The sequence below is a fragment of the Eumetopias jubatus genome, unplaced genomic scaffold (genome assembly GCF_037043125.1).
Source record: "Eumetopias jubatus isolate StellerSeaLion01/CBP00866 unplaced genomic scaffold, mEumJub1_p1.0 scaffold_5, whole genome shotgun sequence".
In the NCBI taxonomy this organism is placed as follows: domain Eukaryota; kingdom Metazoa; phylum Chordata; class Mammalia; order Carnivora; family Otariidae; genus Eumetopias; species Eumetopias jubatus.
This window is the reverse complement of record NW_028274811.1, coordinates 40,035,401-40,053,260: the sequence shown is the minus strand read 5'-3', so window position 1 is coordinate 40,053,260 and position 17,860 is coordinate 40,035,401. Positions and strand designations below refer to the sequence as shown.

General features: G+C 39.1%; 1 protein-coding gene across 1 annotated transcript in view; it reads left to right on the top strand.

The window, feature by feature from the left end:
• JAKMIP2 (janus kinase and microtubule interacting protein 2) overlaps window positions 1-17,860 on the top strand; it is a 158,009-nt gene that overhangs the window by 101,755 nt on the left and 38,394 nt on the right. Inside the window, exons 3-10 of the mRNA XM_028119073.2 lie at window positions 937-1,434; window positions 5,068-5,277; window positions 7,069-7,167; window positions 10,915-11,061; window positions 11,711-11,851; window positions 13,947-14,003; window positions 14,989-15,108; window positions 16,221-16,349. Of these exons, the coding sequence (XP_027974874.1) occupies window positions 937-1,434; window positions 5,068-5,277; window positions 7,069-7,167; window positions 10,915-11,061; window positions 11,711-11,851; window positions 13,947-14,003; window positions 14,989-15,108; window positions 16,221-16,349 (1,401 nt within the window). The remainder of the gene's footprint in view (window positions 1-936; window positions 1,435-5,067; window positions 5,278-7,068; window positions 7,168-10,914; window positions 11,062-11,710; window positions 11,852-13,946; window positions 14,004-14,988; window positions 15,109-16,220; window positions 16,350-17,860) is intronic.

The following is a 17,860-nucleotide window of genomic DNA, read 5'->3' as shown; positions in this document are numbered from 1 at the left end:
TATCATCGGAAAGAAAGAAAACACAGGAGATTTTGTTTAACCAAAATACCAGAAAGGTCTAAGGGTTAGAAGGAATACCTTATTAAACTGCTTGGAGGGTTAGTTAGTGGCGGGAGCAGGAGCGGTTGCTGAGTGGGGCAGGGAAGGACACAAAGGGACATCCGTGGAGCATGCAGAAGTAGCAGCCACCAGACCTCTTGAACAGAGAGATGGCCCAGTGAACTGCAGTGTTTGGGGCTGGTGTGTGTGTGTCTGCATAACGTTTGGGGGTAGAACTCAGTTGCCGTAGGAAAAAAAGGTGAGGTTGAGGGTATATCAACTGGCTTCATTTCCCCCATTACAGCAGCCAGAAAGGAAGAGGGAAACAGGAGAAATATTTTATAATGTCACTTTGGGCACCATTTTATTAGTCTGATCATAATATTCAACTCTGAAGGGTCCTAAGACACCCACGTTTATCAGCTTGCACATAGCCAGGGATATGTAGTCTAAAAAGCTCTGCAGGTGATCTGTTTTGGACTTCTCCCCACCAAGGTGAAAACTGTTATAGTGCTGTGTCCTAATTTTAATGTGCATACATTCACCTGGGGACTTGTTAAAATGCACGTCCTGATTATAGGTCTGGAAAGGAGCCCTGGATTCTGCATTTCTGACAAGCTTCTGGGCGATTCCTGTGTTAGTTGTCGGCAGACCACCGATGGAATAGTAAGGCCCCCAAACATCAGATACTGTCTGCACCAAATAATACAAGCATCCCCAGGTATCTCCGCCTTTCCCACACTATATTCCCAGCTTTGGGGCCTGTGGTTCCCTCTGCTCAGAGCACACAGAGGTGAGGAATTGGGAGAGCCCAGGGCTCTGAGCTACAGACCCTGCTTGGGAGCACCTTTCCTTTGAGGCTCACATCGTTTTGTCCTTTCGCCTCTCTGCCTGTAGGTGTCTAAGCTTGAAAGAGAGAAGACTCAAGAAGCAAAGAGGATTCGTGAGCTGGAGCAGCGCAAGCACACGGTCCTGGTGACAGAACTCAAAGCCAAGCTCCATGAGGAGAAGATGAAGGAGCTGCAGGCCGTGAGGGAGAATCTCATCAAACAGCACGAGCAAGAAATGTCAAGGACGGTGAAGCTGCGGGATGGCGAGATCCAGAGGCTCAAGTCGGCTCTGTGTGCTCTCCGGGACGGCAGCAGTGACAAAGTAAGGACAGCGCTCACCATTGAGGCCCGGGAGGAGGCCCGGAAACTGTTTGATGCAGAGCGCCTTAAGCTCTTACAGGAAATTGCGGACCTGAAAACTGCCAAGAAGCAGGTGGACGAGGCTCTCAGCAATATGATCCAAGCGGATAAAATCAAGGCTGGGGACCTTAGGAGTGAGCATCAGTCCCACCAGGAAGCCATCTCGAAGATCAAGTGGGAGTCAGAACGGGATATTCGGAGGCTGGTTAGTAACCCAGGGCAGTACGTCGGTGTACAATCATTCTCTTTCCAGGTCTTAGAGCGCCATGGGTATGCTTCTACAGGTGTTTCTCGTGAGTGGATTATAAACAGTGCTCACCTCCTGTCTAGCACTCTGTCCAAAATGCAAGATAGGTCCATAGGTAGGTAGGTAGATAAATAGATATGCCCAAGCCAAAATCGCAATTGTAAAGTGTAGAAGATATTGGAATCACCTTTCTCATAAAAACTGGATTCTTCCAGCCTCACATATATGGAGAGTATCTATTCAATGACTCCTGTTTTCTTGAATGTCTATAAAAATATTCTAAATTATAAACTCTTCTAAAATCAACATGTTTTGTGGGCTTTCTATTTATAAAATGTCACTGGGTTTTTACAGGGATGGGGAAAGTTTCTGTGGCTTTCAAGGTATCTGAAATGGCAGCCGCTGAGAGCATCCTGAATGATTCACCTGTCTTCTTTCCAGGAACTGTGTCTGAAAGCAAGAAATAGAGCTATCAGAACCCTAGTCATTTTTAAAATAGATCTTCTTTCTCAAAATAAACAAGGGCCATTCAAAACAGTGGCCATTATAATTTTTAAACTATTCCTAAGTAGTTTGCTATTGCCAATTTCCAAGGCTTACTTCAAGCCTATAGGGTTGGATCTTTCTTTTTAATACGTATGACCAAAAACCACATTGATCTCTCACTATACCTAAAAATAAAACAAATATAATTATTGCATAAAAGCCATAATGTCCTAAGTTGACCACGTCTAATTATTTTAGAAGAAACATTACATTTACATTCAGAATGTTTAGCATTAGTTATATCTCAGTTCTATCTTGTCAAATTACCCCTCACCTGTTAGAATGCACTTTATGCTTCTCTAACAATAATATTTTCTGGCCACCTGGCTGGCTCAGTCAGTGGAGCAAGCGACTCTTGATCTCAGGGTTGTGAGAGCCCCATGCCGGGGGTAGACAGTACTTAAAAATAAAATCCTTAAAAATAATAATAATATTTTCTTAGGAAAACTACACTTTCCTTTTGTGTCTGCTAATTCTAAGCAATTATTTTGTAAGAACTACAATTATGTTCCTTGGACCATATCTCTAGGATTTCGATTTTAAGTAAAAGTGGTTACTGTAGAACATTTTAAAAAACTAAATATGTAATTTTCTTTGTACTGCAATACAGCATGACCATAAAATGTTGCCTTTGCCACACTTCCCAAATTCTTTGTCTGCAATCCATTCTGTTGCCCTGGTTGACAATAAAGACCAAACACAGTGCAGAAATATTGGTCTCTGCCCTGCCTTTGGTTTTTGAAAAGACAACAGCTGACGAAGAAAGAACGAGGACTATGAACTCTGGAGTCAGCAGGTGGGTAAATGAAAAGGATGTTGCACATCAAATATTTGTGTTTGTTGGTGGTTTTTGATATAAAGTCTGCAAGTATATCTGCTTGTTGATCTGTAGTTTCTTTCTGTGACTTCCTTTTAGCAGCATAATGCTCAAGAAGACAATGCAGTCTCTCTTAGTAACAATGTAAGATCTAAGCTACCTCAAGAGTGGTTAAAAAACTGGATGCAAACAGAATAACATGAGTTTTTCAGTAGGTACAGATGCCCTCGTCTTCAGTTTTTTCTTGTTCTGTCACTACCCCCACGCCCAGCTCCATTTTTGGAACTGGAAGGGAGAGAAATGAGAGCCATTCTGTTTAGAAAATTTCTCCAGGGAATTCTGGTAGGCACCCCTTCCCCTCTAAGAACTAGAACTTTGGAAGATTTTCAGTATTCTGAAGCCAGGGTGTATGCTTACAACCACTATGCAATAGAGACTTATCAACACTGATTACTGGATATTCTACAGAAAACTACTTTGGAAAGTGCTGGAAGTATAAGGATAATGTTGGGATCATTATCGCATAGCCTACTAAAATGGGCTCTGGAGTCAGAAGTCCTTGGTTATCATCTATAAAGTGGTGATAACAGAACTTGTGTAATAGGATTGTTATAAAAGGAGGTAAGATACGTAAAGCTCTGAAGATAGTGCCCTGCATGAAGTAAAAAATTAATACATTTTAGTTATGATGGCAATGATGAGGATGACTATATGGGCAGTAATGGAGTAATTTCCAGCAAGTTCATTTAGGTAGGGTACATCAGAACCAACTAGGAGCACGGAGGTGTGGAACCACGGTAAACTGTAAATGACATCGGAGATGACAGGTCTAACAAATAAATATGCTACCTATTAAGAATAACACTGGATTCAGATCTTCTAGAAGAAGGTAGAAACTAAAGACAGTGCTTTCATTCCAGAATTAACAGGACAATGTTTTACTCACCAACTTATCAGATGATATCACAGGACCGTGCAGAATTTATCCCCATGGCCTTCCAAAATTGATCTAAAATGTAATCCTGTGACTGGGAGGCATTGGCTCGAAGATACTTAAATGTGGAAAAATGGGACCATGCATCAATTTTTGTTCCAAATATATACATAGGCAGATTTATATAAGGAACACAGCAAAGAATGATCTACACAAAGTGATTTGTTATAAATAAGGAGATATTTTTATAAAGAGAACAGTATAATATCATTTGTATTAAATGTCTCTATCCTATCTCCATTTTGAATATTCTTATGAAATACAATGAAATGAGAAGAAAGATTTTTGCCTGATGGTGATGCTCTCTTTGGAAATTGTTTACAGACATTAACTTCTCTAGCCCTCACCAGGAATGGCACAAATTTTTCAGTCCAATGAAACTCTTGATCAGTTGATATCAAATGCTTATGGCCTTAAGTTGACAAATAATTCTGAGACCATGCCGAGACTTAACAGAAGTGAGTGTTGGGATCCATAAATATGTCCCACAGATGTAGGAGGGGAAACCGTGGCTAATATTACCAGGTGTTTCCCATTCCTCTTCTTGTGCCGACCCTGGTTTTCTGACAGTGATGGTAAAATGGTTGCCTTAGCTGTTTGCTCTGAAATGTGGAAAGGAATGGAAAGATCCACATAACGTGAACCATGCTCCAAACTCACACCTGAATTCACTCCACATTCGCCACCTGAATGCAAACATACTGGCCTTAGGAACCGACTAGGCTCCTGGAAAGTCCACAGATTCGTCAGCAAAAAATGACCAATTCATAGTGCCTCCTCCTAGTTAAAGTGAACTTAAAGTCTGTTCCTCCAAACAGGAGGGAAGATCAGAAATTGTCCTGGGAAACACTGTAATGGAATACTGAGTATCTGTCTTTATTAACAAAAACGACCCATTTTATTATTATTTTTTTTTTTTTACCAATGACCCATTTTAAAGTTAACCCCTCTAAATCCAACCAACCTAGACTATTTCAAACAATATACTGAACTAAAGCGTCTACTCAGGATATACCAGAGAGAGAAAGTTACTCTCCTTGATACCTAATTATCCAAGGATAGCCTTTCATTACACAGTGTTGCGTTGTCTTGTTCATAAATTCGGCATACCTGTCACAGTCATAATTTTTCCCCCTAACGATCAGCGGAAAGAAGTTAAACTCCTACCATTGTAAAAATGCATTTTTTTTTACAGCATTGTTAAATAAAATGTCCTGGGTGTCATTTAATTCAGATGGATGAGATTAAAGCCAAGGACAGGATCATCTTCTCCCTGGAAAAGGAACTGGAGACCCAAACTGGCTACGTCCAGAAACTGCAGCTGCAGAAAGAGGCGTTGGATGAACAGCTCTTTCTGGTCAAGGAGGCCGAGTGTAACATGAGCAGTCCGAAACGAGAGATTCCGGGAAGAGCGGGAGACGGCTCCGAGCACTGCGGCAGTCCTGTAAGTCCGAGCTGAAGCGAAGAACTCAGGAGTCATCTTTTATTTAGCTTCCAAATTGTACTTTTCACTTAAGCTCTTTTCCTGTTTGCTGCAAAGAAATCAATTCTACCTCCTCCTATAAAACCAGCTAGTATCTTGGGAACAGGGTTTTCTAAACTCACAGAGACCAAAGTGGTCTGCGCTGCATTAGCAGATCACAAGAGAATTACAGGTCTTTTTAAATCTTTCATAGAATTTTTCTACCCACGCAATACCTATCCAAACTTCAGCCTATTATAAGAGTCATAAAGTAGATGAAACTACTTTGCCTCTGGCCAAGACTGGTAATTTTCCCTTGTGTGAACCCTTGGGTTGGAAATTGGCAAAGACGGTTGTCATCTACAGGGGTCAAAATGTATGACTATATAAAAAACTGAACCGCTTAAATCATCATCTGAAAGTTTCTAGTCCGATCGAACTTGCCACTCATTACCCTGGATTTTCATTATTTTATAGGAGAAATTATTTTCAGAACTGCAGGCATAGAAATCAGCTTGTGTATCGTTGGCTTTCATAACTTAGCTGCTAAAAAGATGAAAATGTATTATTTAGGAACAGAGATAGGTTCCAAAGTAGTACTTAGAACCAAGTAATGAATAATTTATGAATTGGTATTCAGGATATATATATCCCAGTAGGTGGCAGAACCAGGATTTAGCAGATGTAAGTTGCAGTTCTGTCCCTGACATTTACCTGCAGTGCAGCAAAACTGTCAAGAGAATGGGCTCTAGGGTCAGACTCTTTAGTTCAAATTCTGGATCTGCCACTTACTGCGTGACTTCAGGCAAATCATTTTCCTGCTCAGAATTTCCTCATCTGTAAAAGAGAGGCAATAATGGGACTCTGTAAGGCTGGTCGGAGGTCTAGAAGAAAGGGTCTGTAAAATGTTGAGCACAGTGTCTGGTTCATAATTAGCATTCAATAAATATTAAATATTGATCTGTTGATAGTAGCCACAAGACCTTGAACGAGTTATGACCTTCCTGAATCTTCAGGAAGAAATCCTCTAGGATTTTATGAATCTGGAGATAAAATATGTGGGAAACTGCTTTGTCAACAGTACAGCACTATCAAAATGTAAGATGATAATGGAATTGCAAGTCTATAACGGTCCTCTGGATGCTAGAGCATGGAATTAATCCATGAGAGCCATGTGTAAAGTGATCCATGGCAATTAGGACAGTGGGGAAGCCAGGAGCTCTGGGCAAAATGTACCAGCAAAGGCTATCTTGTAATCTACTACGTTTTATACATGAAGGTAATGCATCAGCCTTCTCACACTGACCTTTTTCTCCAGGAGTATGCAGGAGTTTTCGAAGCCCAGCCCTATCTTCTATTCTTTGGCTAAGTGTGATAGGAGATCTGTCTTAGCTGTGGGAAGCAATGTGCAGCCATGACTTAAGAGACGCTCCTTGAATCTCATGTAATCACGACATGACCTTGGTCTCAGAGCTCACAGATTTGATAGGCTCATCCAGCCATCTACCACTCCCCCGCCAGAGTCAGGGCTCCAGAGGGTGTCTGCCACATGGAATTCATTTGCAGTTTCAACCAGGCCTGGTCTTCAACCCAAGCAGTGAATATCAAGGGTTAGAAGAGGGTAAATATTTACTCTTCTCTGATTACAGAACATTTTACTCTCACCTCATAAGCCAGATGAAAGGAACCAAGCCTCTTACTTTTATGAGTAGAATTCCCAAACTTTGTGAAAAGTGTTATTGAAGAAATACCCATTTTAATTTTCCTGCCTAGGATTTGAGAAGAAATCAGAAGAGAATAGCGGAATTGAATGCCACTATAAGAAAATTAGAAGACAGGAACACCCTGCTTGGAGATGAACGAAACGAACTGGTGAGTTCTGCCCAGAATTATTTATTTATCTGGTGATTTTGTTAAGCATTTTATTTAAGAAAATATATATGATGTTGTAGAAGTATGACATAGTAAATACAAGTGCACAGATAATAAAAGTCCAGTTTAATAAATACACCCAAAGTGATACAACCATATAACCACCACCCAGATAAGTACCTGGAAGATTAGCAGCACCTCAGAGCCTCCATCTCTCGGGACCTCTGCCAGTCACATCCTTCTAGAGTTAATCACTCTACTGAATTCTGTCACTGTGGATCGGTGTCACCATTTCTTAAATGTTTTGTAAATGGCATCCTATAGTAATCACTCTTCTGTGTCTGGCTTTTTTGCCCAGCATTACATTTGTGGAAGTTACTCACTGTATTACATGTATCATTCTTTCATTTTCTTACTCTATTTTAGTTAATTAATACACCACAATATACTTCTTCGATTGTTAATGGGCATTTATAGTGTTTCTTAACAGTTTTAATGCTAGTGGTGCTGCTACATGTCTTTGGTGAGAAAATGTGTTCATTTCTGCTGAGAACATACCAAGGAGCAGAATGACTGGGTCGTAGGGTGTGTGTGTGATCAGCCTCAGTACTGGTTGCTGGGTTTCCACAGTTGTTCTAACAATTGCATTCCCACCGCCAACATGGGAGACTTGCAGTTTCTCCACAGCTTTGCCAACATGCACAGATCGTTGATCATATTAGTCAGTGTGGTGGGTGTGAACGATGTTCTGATTGTAGGATTTTGATTTTTACTTTCCTTAATAATGTGGTTGAATGAATTATCAAAAATCTGTTGGCCTTTTGGGTGTCCTTGTGGGATCTGACCTACGAAAGACAGGTCTTTCGTAAAATTTTCTTTTGTGCTGCCTTTATTTTCTTATTAATATTAGGAATTCTTTGCATCATTTTTGGATATTTGTATTTAAAATATCCTGCTCTGGGGACACCTGGGTGGCACAGTTGGTTAAGCGACCGACTCTTTGTCTCGGCTCAGGTCGTGATCTCAGGGTCATGAGATTGAGCCCTGTGTCAGGCTCCACGCTCAGCAGGGAGTCTGTCCGGGATCCTCTCTCTCCTTCTCCCTCTGCCCTTCCCATGCTTTTTTGCACATGCTCTCTCTCAAATAAATAAGTCTTAAAAAAAAAAATCTTGCTCTGTGCCTTACATTTTACATTCTTAATGGTGGCTCTTGGTACAAAGAAGTTATTTTCAGCATTTTGTTTTTTTCCAAATATATACATTTTAGGTCATAAATGTCTCTAAGCATGACTAGCTTCATCCCATACATTCTTTTATGTCATAATGTATTGTTATATCAAAATCTTGTCTTATATATGATTTCTTCTTTGACCAATGGGTTACTTAGCACCATAAGGCTTAACTTCTAAACATTTGGGGATTGTTGAGTTATCTCTCTCCTATTGATTTCTATCTTAATTCCATTATAGCCAGAGAATATACTTCGTATTCTTTCTTTTTTTTTTTAAGTTGAAGTACAGTTGACACACAGTGTTACATTAGTCAGGAATACTTTGTATCATTTCATTCTTTAAAATTTGTTGAAATTTACTTTATGATGGTAGCATACTGTCAATTTTAGAAACATTCCATGTTCTCATAAAAAGAAAGTATGCTGTGCAATCATTGCATGTGTTTTGAATCAGGTTCATTAATAGTCTTGTTTGAAATCTCCTATATCTTTATACTGTTTTTGTGTGCTTCTTCTCCCAACAGATTTGTCCATATCTATTCTTAGTTTTATCAAGTTTGCTTTATATATGTTTGAAGTTATGTTACTAGGTACATATAAAATAAGATTTGTTAAATGTTTGCATCATGAATTTTTTTATCTTTAGTATAATACTTCTTGATTTAAAGTCTTGGTCTGATGTTAGTTACACTATGTCAGATTTTTTCTTTTGGTGGTTTCATGAATATCTATATTGACTTTCACACTTCTTTCATAATACTTAAGCTATATCTTTTAAAAGGAACAGTTTTTTTTAGGTACTTTACATCTAAGGTTACTGATGTATGGTATGGTAGAATTACTGATAGCTCCTTTTACTTGGGTTTTTCTGCATCTTCCATAAAGAGCATCTACTAGGTAAATTTAACTGTTTAAAACCCTTGTCATTGACCTTCAGAAAAGAGACAAAGTTTAAAATAGTGAACCTAGTGGAATAATGTATTTGTCCTTGTATGTGCTTCATATTTAATATGATTTCTTCAGACACTGAAACTTAAATCTGAGGATGAAATGAGGTTATGAAAAATTTTGGCCTTTGATATAAAATGAGTTTTCAAATGGCAGTTAGGATACAGTTGGGGCGTACTGTTTTAGAATCCCACAAGCAGCTGTTTCAAATATTTATAGGTAGCTAAGTCTCCTACCCCAGCACTTCCTAAAGCGTTAGATTCTCAAAAATAGGAGTGAGTACTTTATCTTGTCAGATGGTTCTGATAGACTCCACCACTTTCCTTGCTTCAATACCCCTCCCCCAATACATACTCATTCAGAAACATTAGTATAATGTTTCTAATGGGAACTTTAACATGGGAACTAAGCATGGGAACTTAAACATGGAAATCCGTTATGTTTAGAGGGACCATAAAATATGTCATCCAAATGGGAATTTTGAGAGTAAAGGGGGGGATTATTAACAATTACCCCAAGATAGCGTTCATAAAATTAGACCAGTGGTTCTCAGCTAGAAGCAATTTTGGCAGTATCTGGAGACGTTTTTGATTGTCACAACTGGGAGGGTGTTACTAGCATCTAGTGGGCAGGGGCCAGGGATGCTGTTAAACGTTCTACAATGCAGGACATCTCCTCGTGACAAAAAATATCTAGCCCAAAATGTCTAGAGTGCTGGGGTTGAGAAACCCTGCCTTAGACTAACTAGCAAACCAGAATATGGTCACTCTTAATTATGGGCAGGTAAGAATATAATCATACTTTTCCCAAGCTCGGTGAGAATTAAATGTTCTTAAACACAAATATCAATAGAGTTTTGAGAGTATGTTTTTTTTTTTCTGAATAACATTTTCTTAAAAATAAACATCCTTGGGGCACCTGGCTAGCTTAGTCAGAAGAGCATGAGACTCTTGATCTCAGGGTTGTGAGTTTGAGCCCCATATTGGGTGTAGAGACTACTAAGAAATAAATGTAAAAAAATGAATAAATAAAAATAAACAGTCTTAGTGTGGTTTCAGGAATCTTAGCAACATCTCTTACGGAAGAACAGGCTTTGGCGACAATCGGGCTTGGGTTTGTGTCCTGGTTGCACTCCTTAGTGACTGGTGATTCATATGAGCTGCTTTATCTCTCTGAGCCAGTGAGGGGTCATTGCAGGCTCAGAGAGAGGTATGAGCAGCATGAGGTTGGGGCTGAGTGTAGCAGGGTACCCGGGCTGGAGGAAATCAAGGGGCAAGCAAGGCGTGCAATCGCTCTTCCTGAGCATTGCCAAAAGCAGAACCTTGGCAGCACCTCCTAGAAGGTAATACTTGATACAGAGTTGTGAATACTATGATGATGACAAACCGTTCGAGGAAACTGAAAACAAAGCAGTTGGCCGTTCAATGAAGGATGGACATGGTCAGTTCCGGGACACACAGTGAGGCCGACCAAAGCGGCCCCGGATGGGTTTCACCCCTGCCCGTTCACTCCCTCTGCTCCCACATCCACTCCAGCACAAGAGACAAATTGTAACTTCTGTCTTCCCAGTTAAAACGGGTGCGGGAAACTGAGAAACAATGTAAACCTCTTCTGGAAAGGAACAAGTGCCTCACCAAGAGGAATGATGAGCTGATGGTGTCTTTGCAGCGCATGGAAGAGAAGCTAAAAGCTGTTACCAAGGAAAATTCGGAAATGGTGTGTATCACAGACTCTGCAAAGCTGCAGCTTCCGTCCTTAGATCACTCCATTAACCTGACTTACTACTCTTTCTCAGGTCATTTTTAAAATACAGTGCTATTCATGAAAGTTGGGGTTTTTTCCCTGTGGAAGCAAGGAATCTTAAAGGAAGAAAGCAAGAGAAAGTTGCTGGCTCTGAATTTTAAGGGGTTTCTAAATTTGCAGAATGGTAGGAGTGCTTCCAGGAATCTGCACACTTTCCAAAATCTCCCCAGTAGAGAAGCAAACTCAGCCCCAGAAACTTCCTTCCAAGAATTTCCCTAACATGCTCTTTATAGAACTGTACAATGGGTACCTCTTACCTTCTGAGACATTGCATAATAGTTGAGAAATAGATGCCACCACTTGTATTACGTACGGACAGTGATAAGCTCATGCACTCCTTAACAGACTTAAAACACAGCTGTTGAGATCTTCAGACATCCCCAGTGATTTTGACTTGTAGAAAATAAAATAAACTTGAGGGTTTTGGTTGGTGCATCTATGAAGCTGAGCAATTTTCAGATTTAGTTGGAGCCTCATAAAGTTTCTACAGATATTTTATGTGAACTGCTAAAGTTTAGGATTTTTAAAATCTCTACCTATACTTTCTTCTTTTCCAATGCAGAGAGAAAAAATAACATCCCACCCACCCTTAAAGAAATTAAAATCTCTGAATGACCTCGATCAAGCTAATGAAGAACAAGAGACAGAGTTTTTAAAACTTCAAGTCATTGAGCAGCAGAACATTATTGATGAGCTCACAAGGGTAGGTCTTGATCAATCTATAAACCCTAAGCTGTTCCCAAGGGCAAGTCGCCGAGAAGTCAACATGCACTGGAAGCACTTAATAATTTCAGATAGCCCCAAAAGCCCGAGTTTATATATTCAATATATAAGTAAGTTGAAGACTTTATTCCAAAAATACTTCACATTAAACTGTTTTATACATTTTCAATTAGAATCCTCTTAACTATTTTGATAACACAAATAGTGGCTGCAAAGCACCCTAAAAGAACTTCCAAATGCATCATTATGTGAGTAGGTAGATAGTGTGGGTGTACCTTATAATTGCCTTCCAGTATCAAGATTCTGAGGCCCACAGATAAAATTTTTGGCCAACAATAACAAGACCATATGCCTCTTATTTCCCAACATTTAATTCAGTATCTAGCACATAGTACAGCTTAATAAATATTTGTTGAATGAACAGCGACATCGTAATTACATGACAGAGTGGAAATTTCAGTCCCGATCTTCTGACCATGACCTCAGGGCCTTAGAGCAGTTATTACTTCCATTTGCATCTGGCCAAGGCCTGTTTTACCAACAGCAGTGGCCTAAGACCTTCAGATGCCTTTGGGTTTCCTCTTTGCCTCATTGTCTTTATTCCATGATTGTTATCTCTGGTCGCTCTCACTTCAGGAGCAAGCCAAGGGCTGGAGAGTTGAGGAACTAGCAATGTGAGGGGTGGAGGGTGGGGGGTTAGGCAAGTGTCTCCAGAGAAGGGTGAGCAAGATGATTTAGTGCTGTTGAGGGGAGAAAAGATGATAACGTCTGGTTATAACTATTTGTGGTTTATCCTTTTAAAATTGTCTACGTTGAGTATATGTTATAATGCATATACTGTATTAGGAGGGTAATCTAAGTATAAATTTTCAAAGTTTCAGATATATTGAGGTTGTATGATCAAAATATTTTACAAGGTGAGTAACCTAAAGGTTAACATCACTGGCATAAACCAGACAACTTATTAAACGTGGCCTTCTGATGCAGTGTGCCTCTGACTTCAGGTCCACAACCTTAATTACTAGTAAATCCCAGATTCACTCGGCCAAGACTTTTCTTGACTTTGAGTATCTGAACTTAAGACAAAAGTTTCTTATAAGAATTTGACATGTTGAGACATACCATCCAGATTCAGGGAAACTAAGTGCCACTTATTTAATCTACCTTTGAATTTGTACAGTAAATACGTGGAGTACTTAGTGGATGAACACCAAATTCCCAGGATATCTCCATCCACAAAAAAATTAAACAAGAAATTGATCCCCCTCCCCCCAAAAAAAGCCCAATAGATGATTCCAACCCAGTAGACACTCTGTTCCCACCTTCAGAGTCTGCAGGTGAGAACAAGGGTCTAAGAATAGTCAGAAGACAGCTTGCTATGACTTTCAAGTGATTAAATGAAAAGAATAAGGTTTATGCGAAGTAGTATTTTTTCAATACTTAAATGTAAAGTAATTTTGGGTTTGAGAAAACTGAAAAATTGTGCTTTGGGAAAATATGAGTATTTTCAGAGCTATTTGATCTTCAAGTATAATAAAGGATTCTGATGAGGAAGACAGTGTACTTCCTGATTGGGAGGCTCTCAGATCCACATAGATTATCAGGAAAAGTTGTAGTGTATTTTTACTTTAAAAATATGTAAGTAGCAGGGCACCTGGGTGGCTCAATTGGTTAAGCGTCCAACTCTTGGTTTCCGCTCCGTTCATGATCTCGGCGTCATGAGATCAAGCCCCGCACACCCAGTGTGAAGTCTGTTTGAGATTCTTTCCCCTCCGTCTTCCTCCCCTTCTGCTCCTCCCCCCGCTCATGCTCTCTCTCTCTCTCTAATAAATAAATAAATAAATAAATAAATAAATAAATAAATAAATAAAATCTTTAAAAAGATATGTTAGTAGCAAACCTAAAAATTGCCAAAATTACAAAACACAATCTTATTTTAAATAGAAATACGTAATGCCTTGGGGGAAAACCAACTCTGTCATTGAGAAACACACACACACACACACACACACACAAAACCTAGAGGGAAACATGTACCAACTCAACATCTGAAAAGTTCTTCGTCTGTTTTCCAGGACCGAGAAAAGCTCATCCGTAGGAGAAAACACAGAAGAAGTTCCAAGCCAATTAAGGTAATGGGAAAACTAGGTTATCAGGCTTTTGCCACAAACCCTGTGAGAGAAATGAGGCTTGCCAAGGAATCTTCCTGCAAAGATGTGATAAATCAGATGTTCCTAAACTGCAGCAAACCATGGGCTTTATTTGCTAGAAGAAAATCTCTTCTCTTGGTAGTTCTTAGAAGTCCAAAAATGATTGTGTTATGGATTTTAACCTTTAAGGTTTGCTTTAATATGACTTTATCTGTGTGAATAGGCACTAGGTTTGAGGTGGAAAGCATTATCTGACAAGCTGGAGAGTCAAACTCTAAGAACATGCAAGAGATACACATGATTTAATGCCTCCCAGTGAACAATATTAATATTAGTGTCTCATACCCACCCTATAATTATTCGTGTATTTTTATTATTCTCCTGGACAGTATTATTGGTAGTAGTTTGCTTTTATTATTCCATTATTCACTTGGATACTATTACTGATAATGATTATTAATAATGGTACTCTCAGTCCACCCATATCTGTATAGCCTCTTATAATCCATGAAGTTTTGTTAATTTGTCTATTTGTTTGATTTTGTTTTTATCAAGTACATTATTTGAATTGGATATGGGATTGGAGGATAAGACTTACAATTTGATAATCCCAGATAGGTGCCTGGACTTTAAGTCTGTCTTGATTATATTTTAAATACTGGAAAGAGTAAATCACATAAACTCATCATGGTATAAAATGTAATATAAAAGAGGCTCCATTGTTTCTATGAAGAGAGCCAAATGTTCGTGAATATTCCTCAACAACATCAGAAGTGAAACAAAGTGGGACACACTTTTATTGGAATTGTTGTGTTCATGCCCCAAGTTTTTATTTCCTCCAAGAAGCACTAAAGGACCCCTGTCTTCTGTGTCCATTTGCACATATGCCAGTTGATGGTGTCTTGGTAATATGTTGACTTTCCCCACTCCTAGCTGTGTCAGTAAATATGTACTTTCCCACCCCTAGAGGCCTGTTTTGGACCCATTCATTGGTTATGATGAGGACTCCATGGATTCAGAGACATCATCCATGGCCTCATTTAGAACAGACCGAACACCAGCTACTCCTGATGATGACTTGGACGAAGTAAGCTTTTCCAGTTCTCTAGTCTTTTGTGATATTGTCACCAAACCTTTGCTTGAAAGTGGAGAGAAAGCATTGCACTTCTTATATCCTTTCTGAACTGCCCAAAATGATCACATAATAGTGATCCATTTTGACTTTGTTTACCTCTTGGAAAACAGCTTCACTGGTGTCATGTAACCCTTTTAATAACTTGTCTAAAATCCTGTTTTGTAACTTGAAGACTTTTTTCAAACTAAAAGTCACTCTCTCCAATTCTTCATCTAGGGAAGGTGGGAACCAAGGAACAAGCTTAGAAGAACAAGCTTCTAGATACAGTTGAGGACAGGGTTTAGCAAAGTGTGCTCTGTACACTACCATTGTCAGAGTCATCTAGGGGGGTTCAACCACATTAAAAATTCCTGGACTCTACTACACAACTCCTGAGTCAGGATCTTGCGGGTAAAACCCCCAAATCTGCATTTTTCACAAAGCTCCCTGGTGATGATTATATTATGCTCTGAAGTTTGAGACCTAAAGTTGTAAAACTATATTTTTATAGTTTATCTCTGGAAGAAATTGTTGCATATGGATGTATTGAAAAGAATTGAGAATAAAACTATCATTTCCTCCCATCTGAATCCAAAAGCTAGGTGTAAGTTCTCATCTGGATCCAAAATTGACTGTAATCTAAGCCAAAAGAGCAATCATCAGAAATGTATAAATAAGCAAATGTCTCTTATTAACAAACATTAAGTATTTCTGCAATGTCCATCTTGAAAGTACTACAGTATTTGTGTCTATGTACATACTTTAAAATTAAGAATAAAATCATGGGGTGCCTCGGTGGCTCAGTTGGTTAAGTATCTGCCTCTTGATTTCGGCTCAGGTCCTGATCTCAGGGTCGTGAGATCAAGCCCCATCTCAGACTCTGCACTGGGCATGGAGTCTGCTTGGGATTCTCTCTCTCCCTCTCCCTCTCCCCCTCTCCCCACAAAAAGAATAAAATCACTCCCAGTTCATTATCAAACAAATATTTACTTCTCTTTATAAAGTGAACAAACGTTAGTATTTCACGTTGAACACAGGATCCGAACATAACCTAATTATTTTTTGGCCTTTTTTGTAACCTCAAGAGTTTAGCAGCTGAAGAATCTGAGCTACGATTTCGACAATTAACAAAAGAATATCAGGCCCTCCAAAGAGCATATGCCCTCCTGCAGGAGCAGACTGGAGGTATCATCGATGCTGAAAGGGAAGCCAAGGTCAGTACACGTCTGGGGAGAGTGCTCTGAATTGGCCTGCAGCAGTCACAACATAAAAGTACCATGGACATAAAATAGCAGTAGGATAGCTTCCCCTCTATCCTTCTCTCCACTGTGGCTTTTGAACTGTTTTATCTTTTATGTCAACAAACGTTGGATCTAGAGACATTAGAACCAACTTAGATCGATGTTTTTGTTCCTTTAAAGATAGTAGTTCTTATTCTGGCTATTTGAAAACTTATATTTTTCAAAGCTAGACAATATTGAATCTTGATAATCCACTTTTTTTAGCTTCTTGCTTGGAGAAAATACTTTTGTGGCTAGCCACTTTCTTTTCTTAGTTAATAAGTGCACAACGTTACATTGACAGCTTCCAAAGAATTTTCACTGACAATATCTCATTTAATTTTTATGCAGCACCCTAAGGCAGGTATTTTATAAAAGAGTTCAAGGCTCTGAGAGGTTAATTGAATTGCCCAAGATCACATAGCTAATTCATGGAAAACTTAGATTCCACCTAAAATCTTACCGGGTCACATGTTCTTTCCATTACATCACAATTGCCTCTCATAAGCTCATTTAAAAAATAAAAGCCCACACACACACAAGACTAATACTTAAAATTTAGTGAGTCCTTGCTGTGTTGCAGACATCGTTGTAAGTGCTTTACATACATCATCTCATGCAATCCTAAAACAACCCTATGAGTTAGATGCTATTCTTAGCTATGTCCTTTTTATAGGAGAGATAATAGCTTTGTAGGAGTTAAATGTAGTTTGGCTAGGTTGAAACCGGGATATATACCTCAGTTAGATGAAAGCTAGGATACGAACCTAGTGTTTCTGAGTTCACAGCCCTAACCACCGTGCCATAACTGCCTCATAGATTAATTTACATGGGGCACAAAGGAGTGTGCCCACCCAGTGATTTTATCCTACTTCCAGTTTAGAGGGTCTGTAGTATGCTGAGCAGTGTCATAGGAATATTTTTAGTTGTTTAACAGTGGGACAGGACAGATATTATAGTTGTGTATTTTTAAATTGTAACATACATGCATACATGCACATGTTTATACATAAATGAATAAACATTTTTAAAAAAAAAACCACTGTGATTTGGAATAGATAGGCAGGCAGTCACTAGAAATGGATATATGTGTGTCCCTTCATGTTTATGCCTTAATACGTCATAGTTGTGGTTTTCATGATTAGCATGTACTAAGCATTCTCATGAAACATAGGATTGGTTAATTAAGATAATGGTATACATCTTGTTTTTTGAAGAGGTGATGTTGTAGAAACCAGTTCTCTCTCTCATTTCACCCTCACCTCTAAATAAAGGCTTAGCGTTATCTCTGGCTACAAAAGTCAAAAAACCTTAACCATTCTCAGCAAAATAGTCTGAAACTAATCAAGATGTTAGAAAAAGGGCAATAGAGTAAATTGAGAGAAAGTAGAAATGCAAAAATAGGGGCGCCTGGGTGGTTCAGTTGGTTAAGCATCCAACTCTCA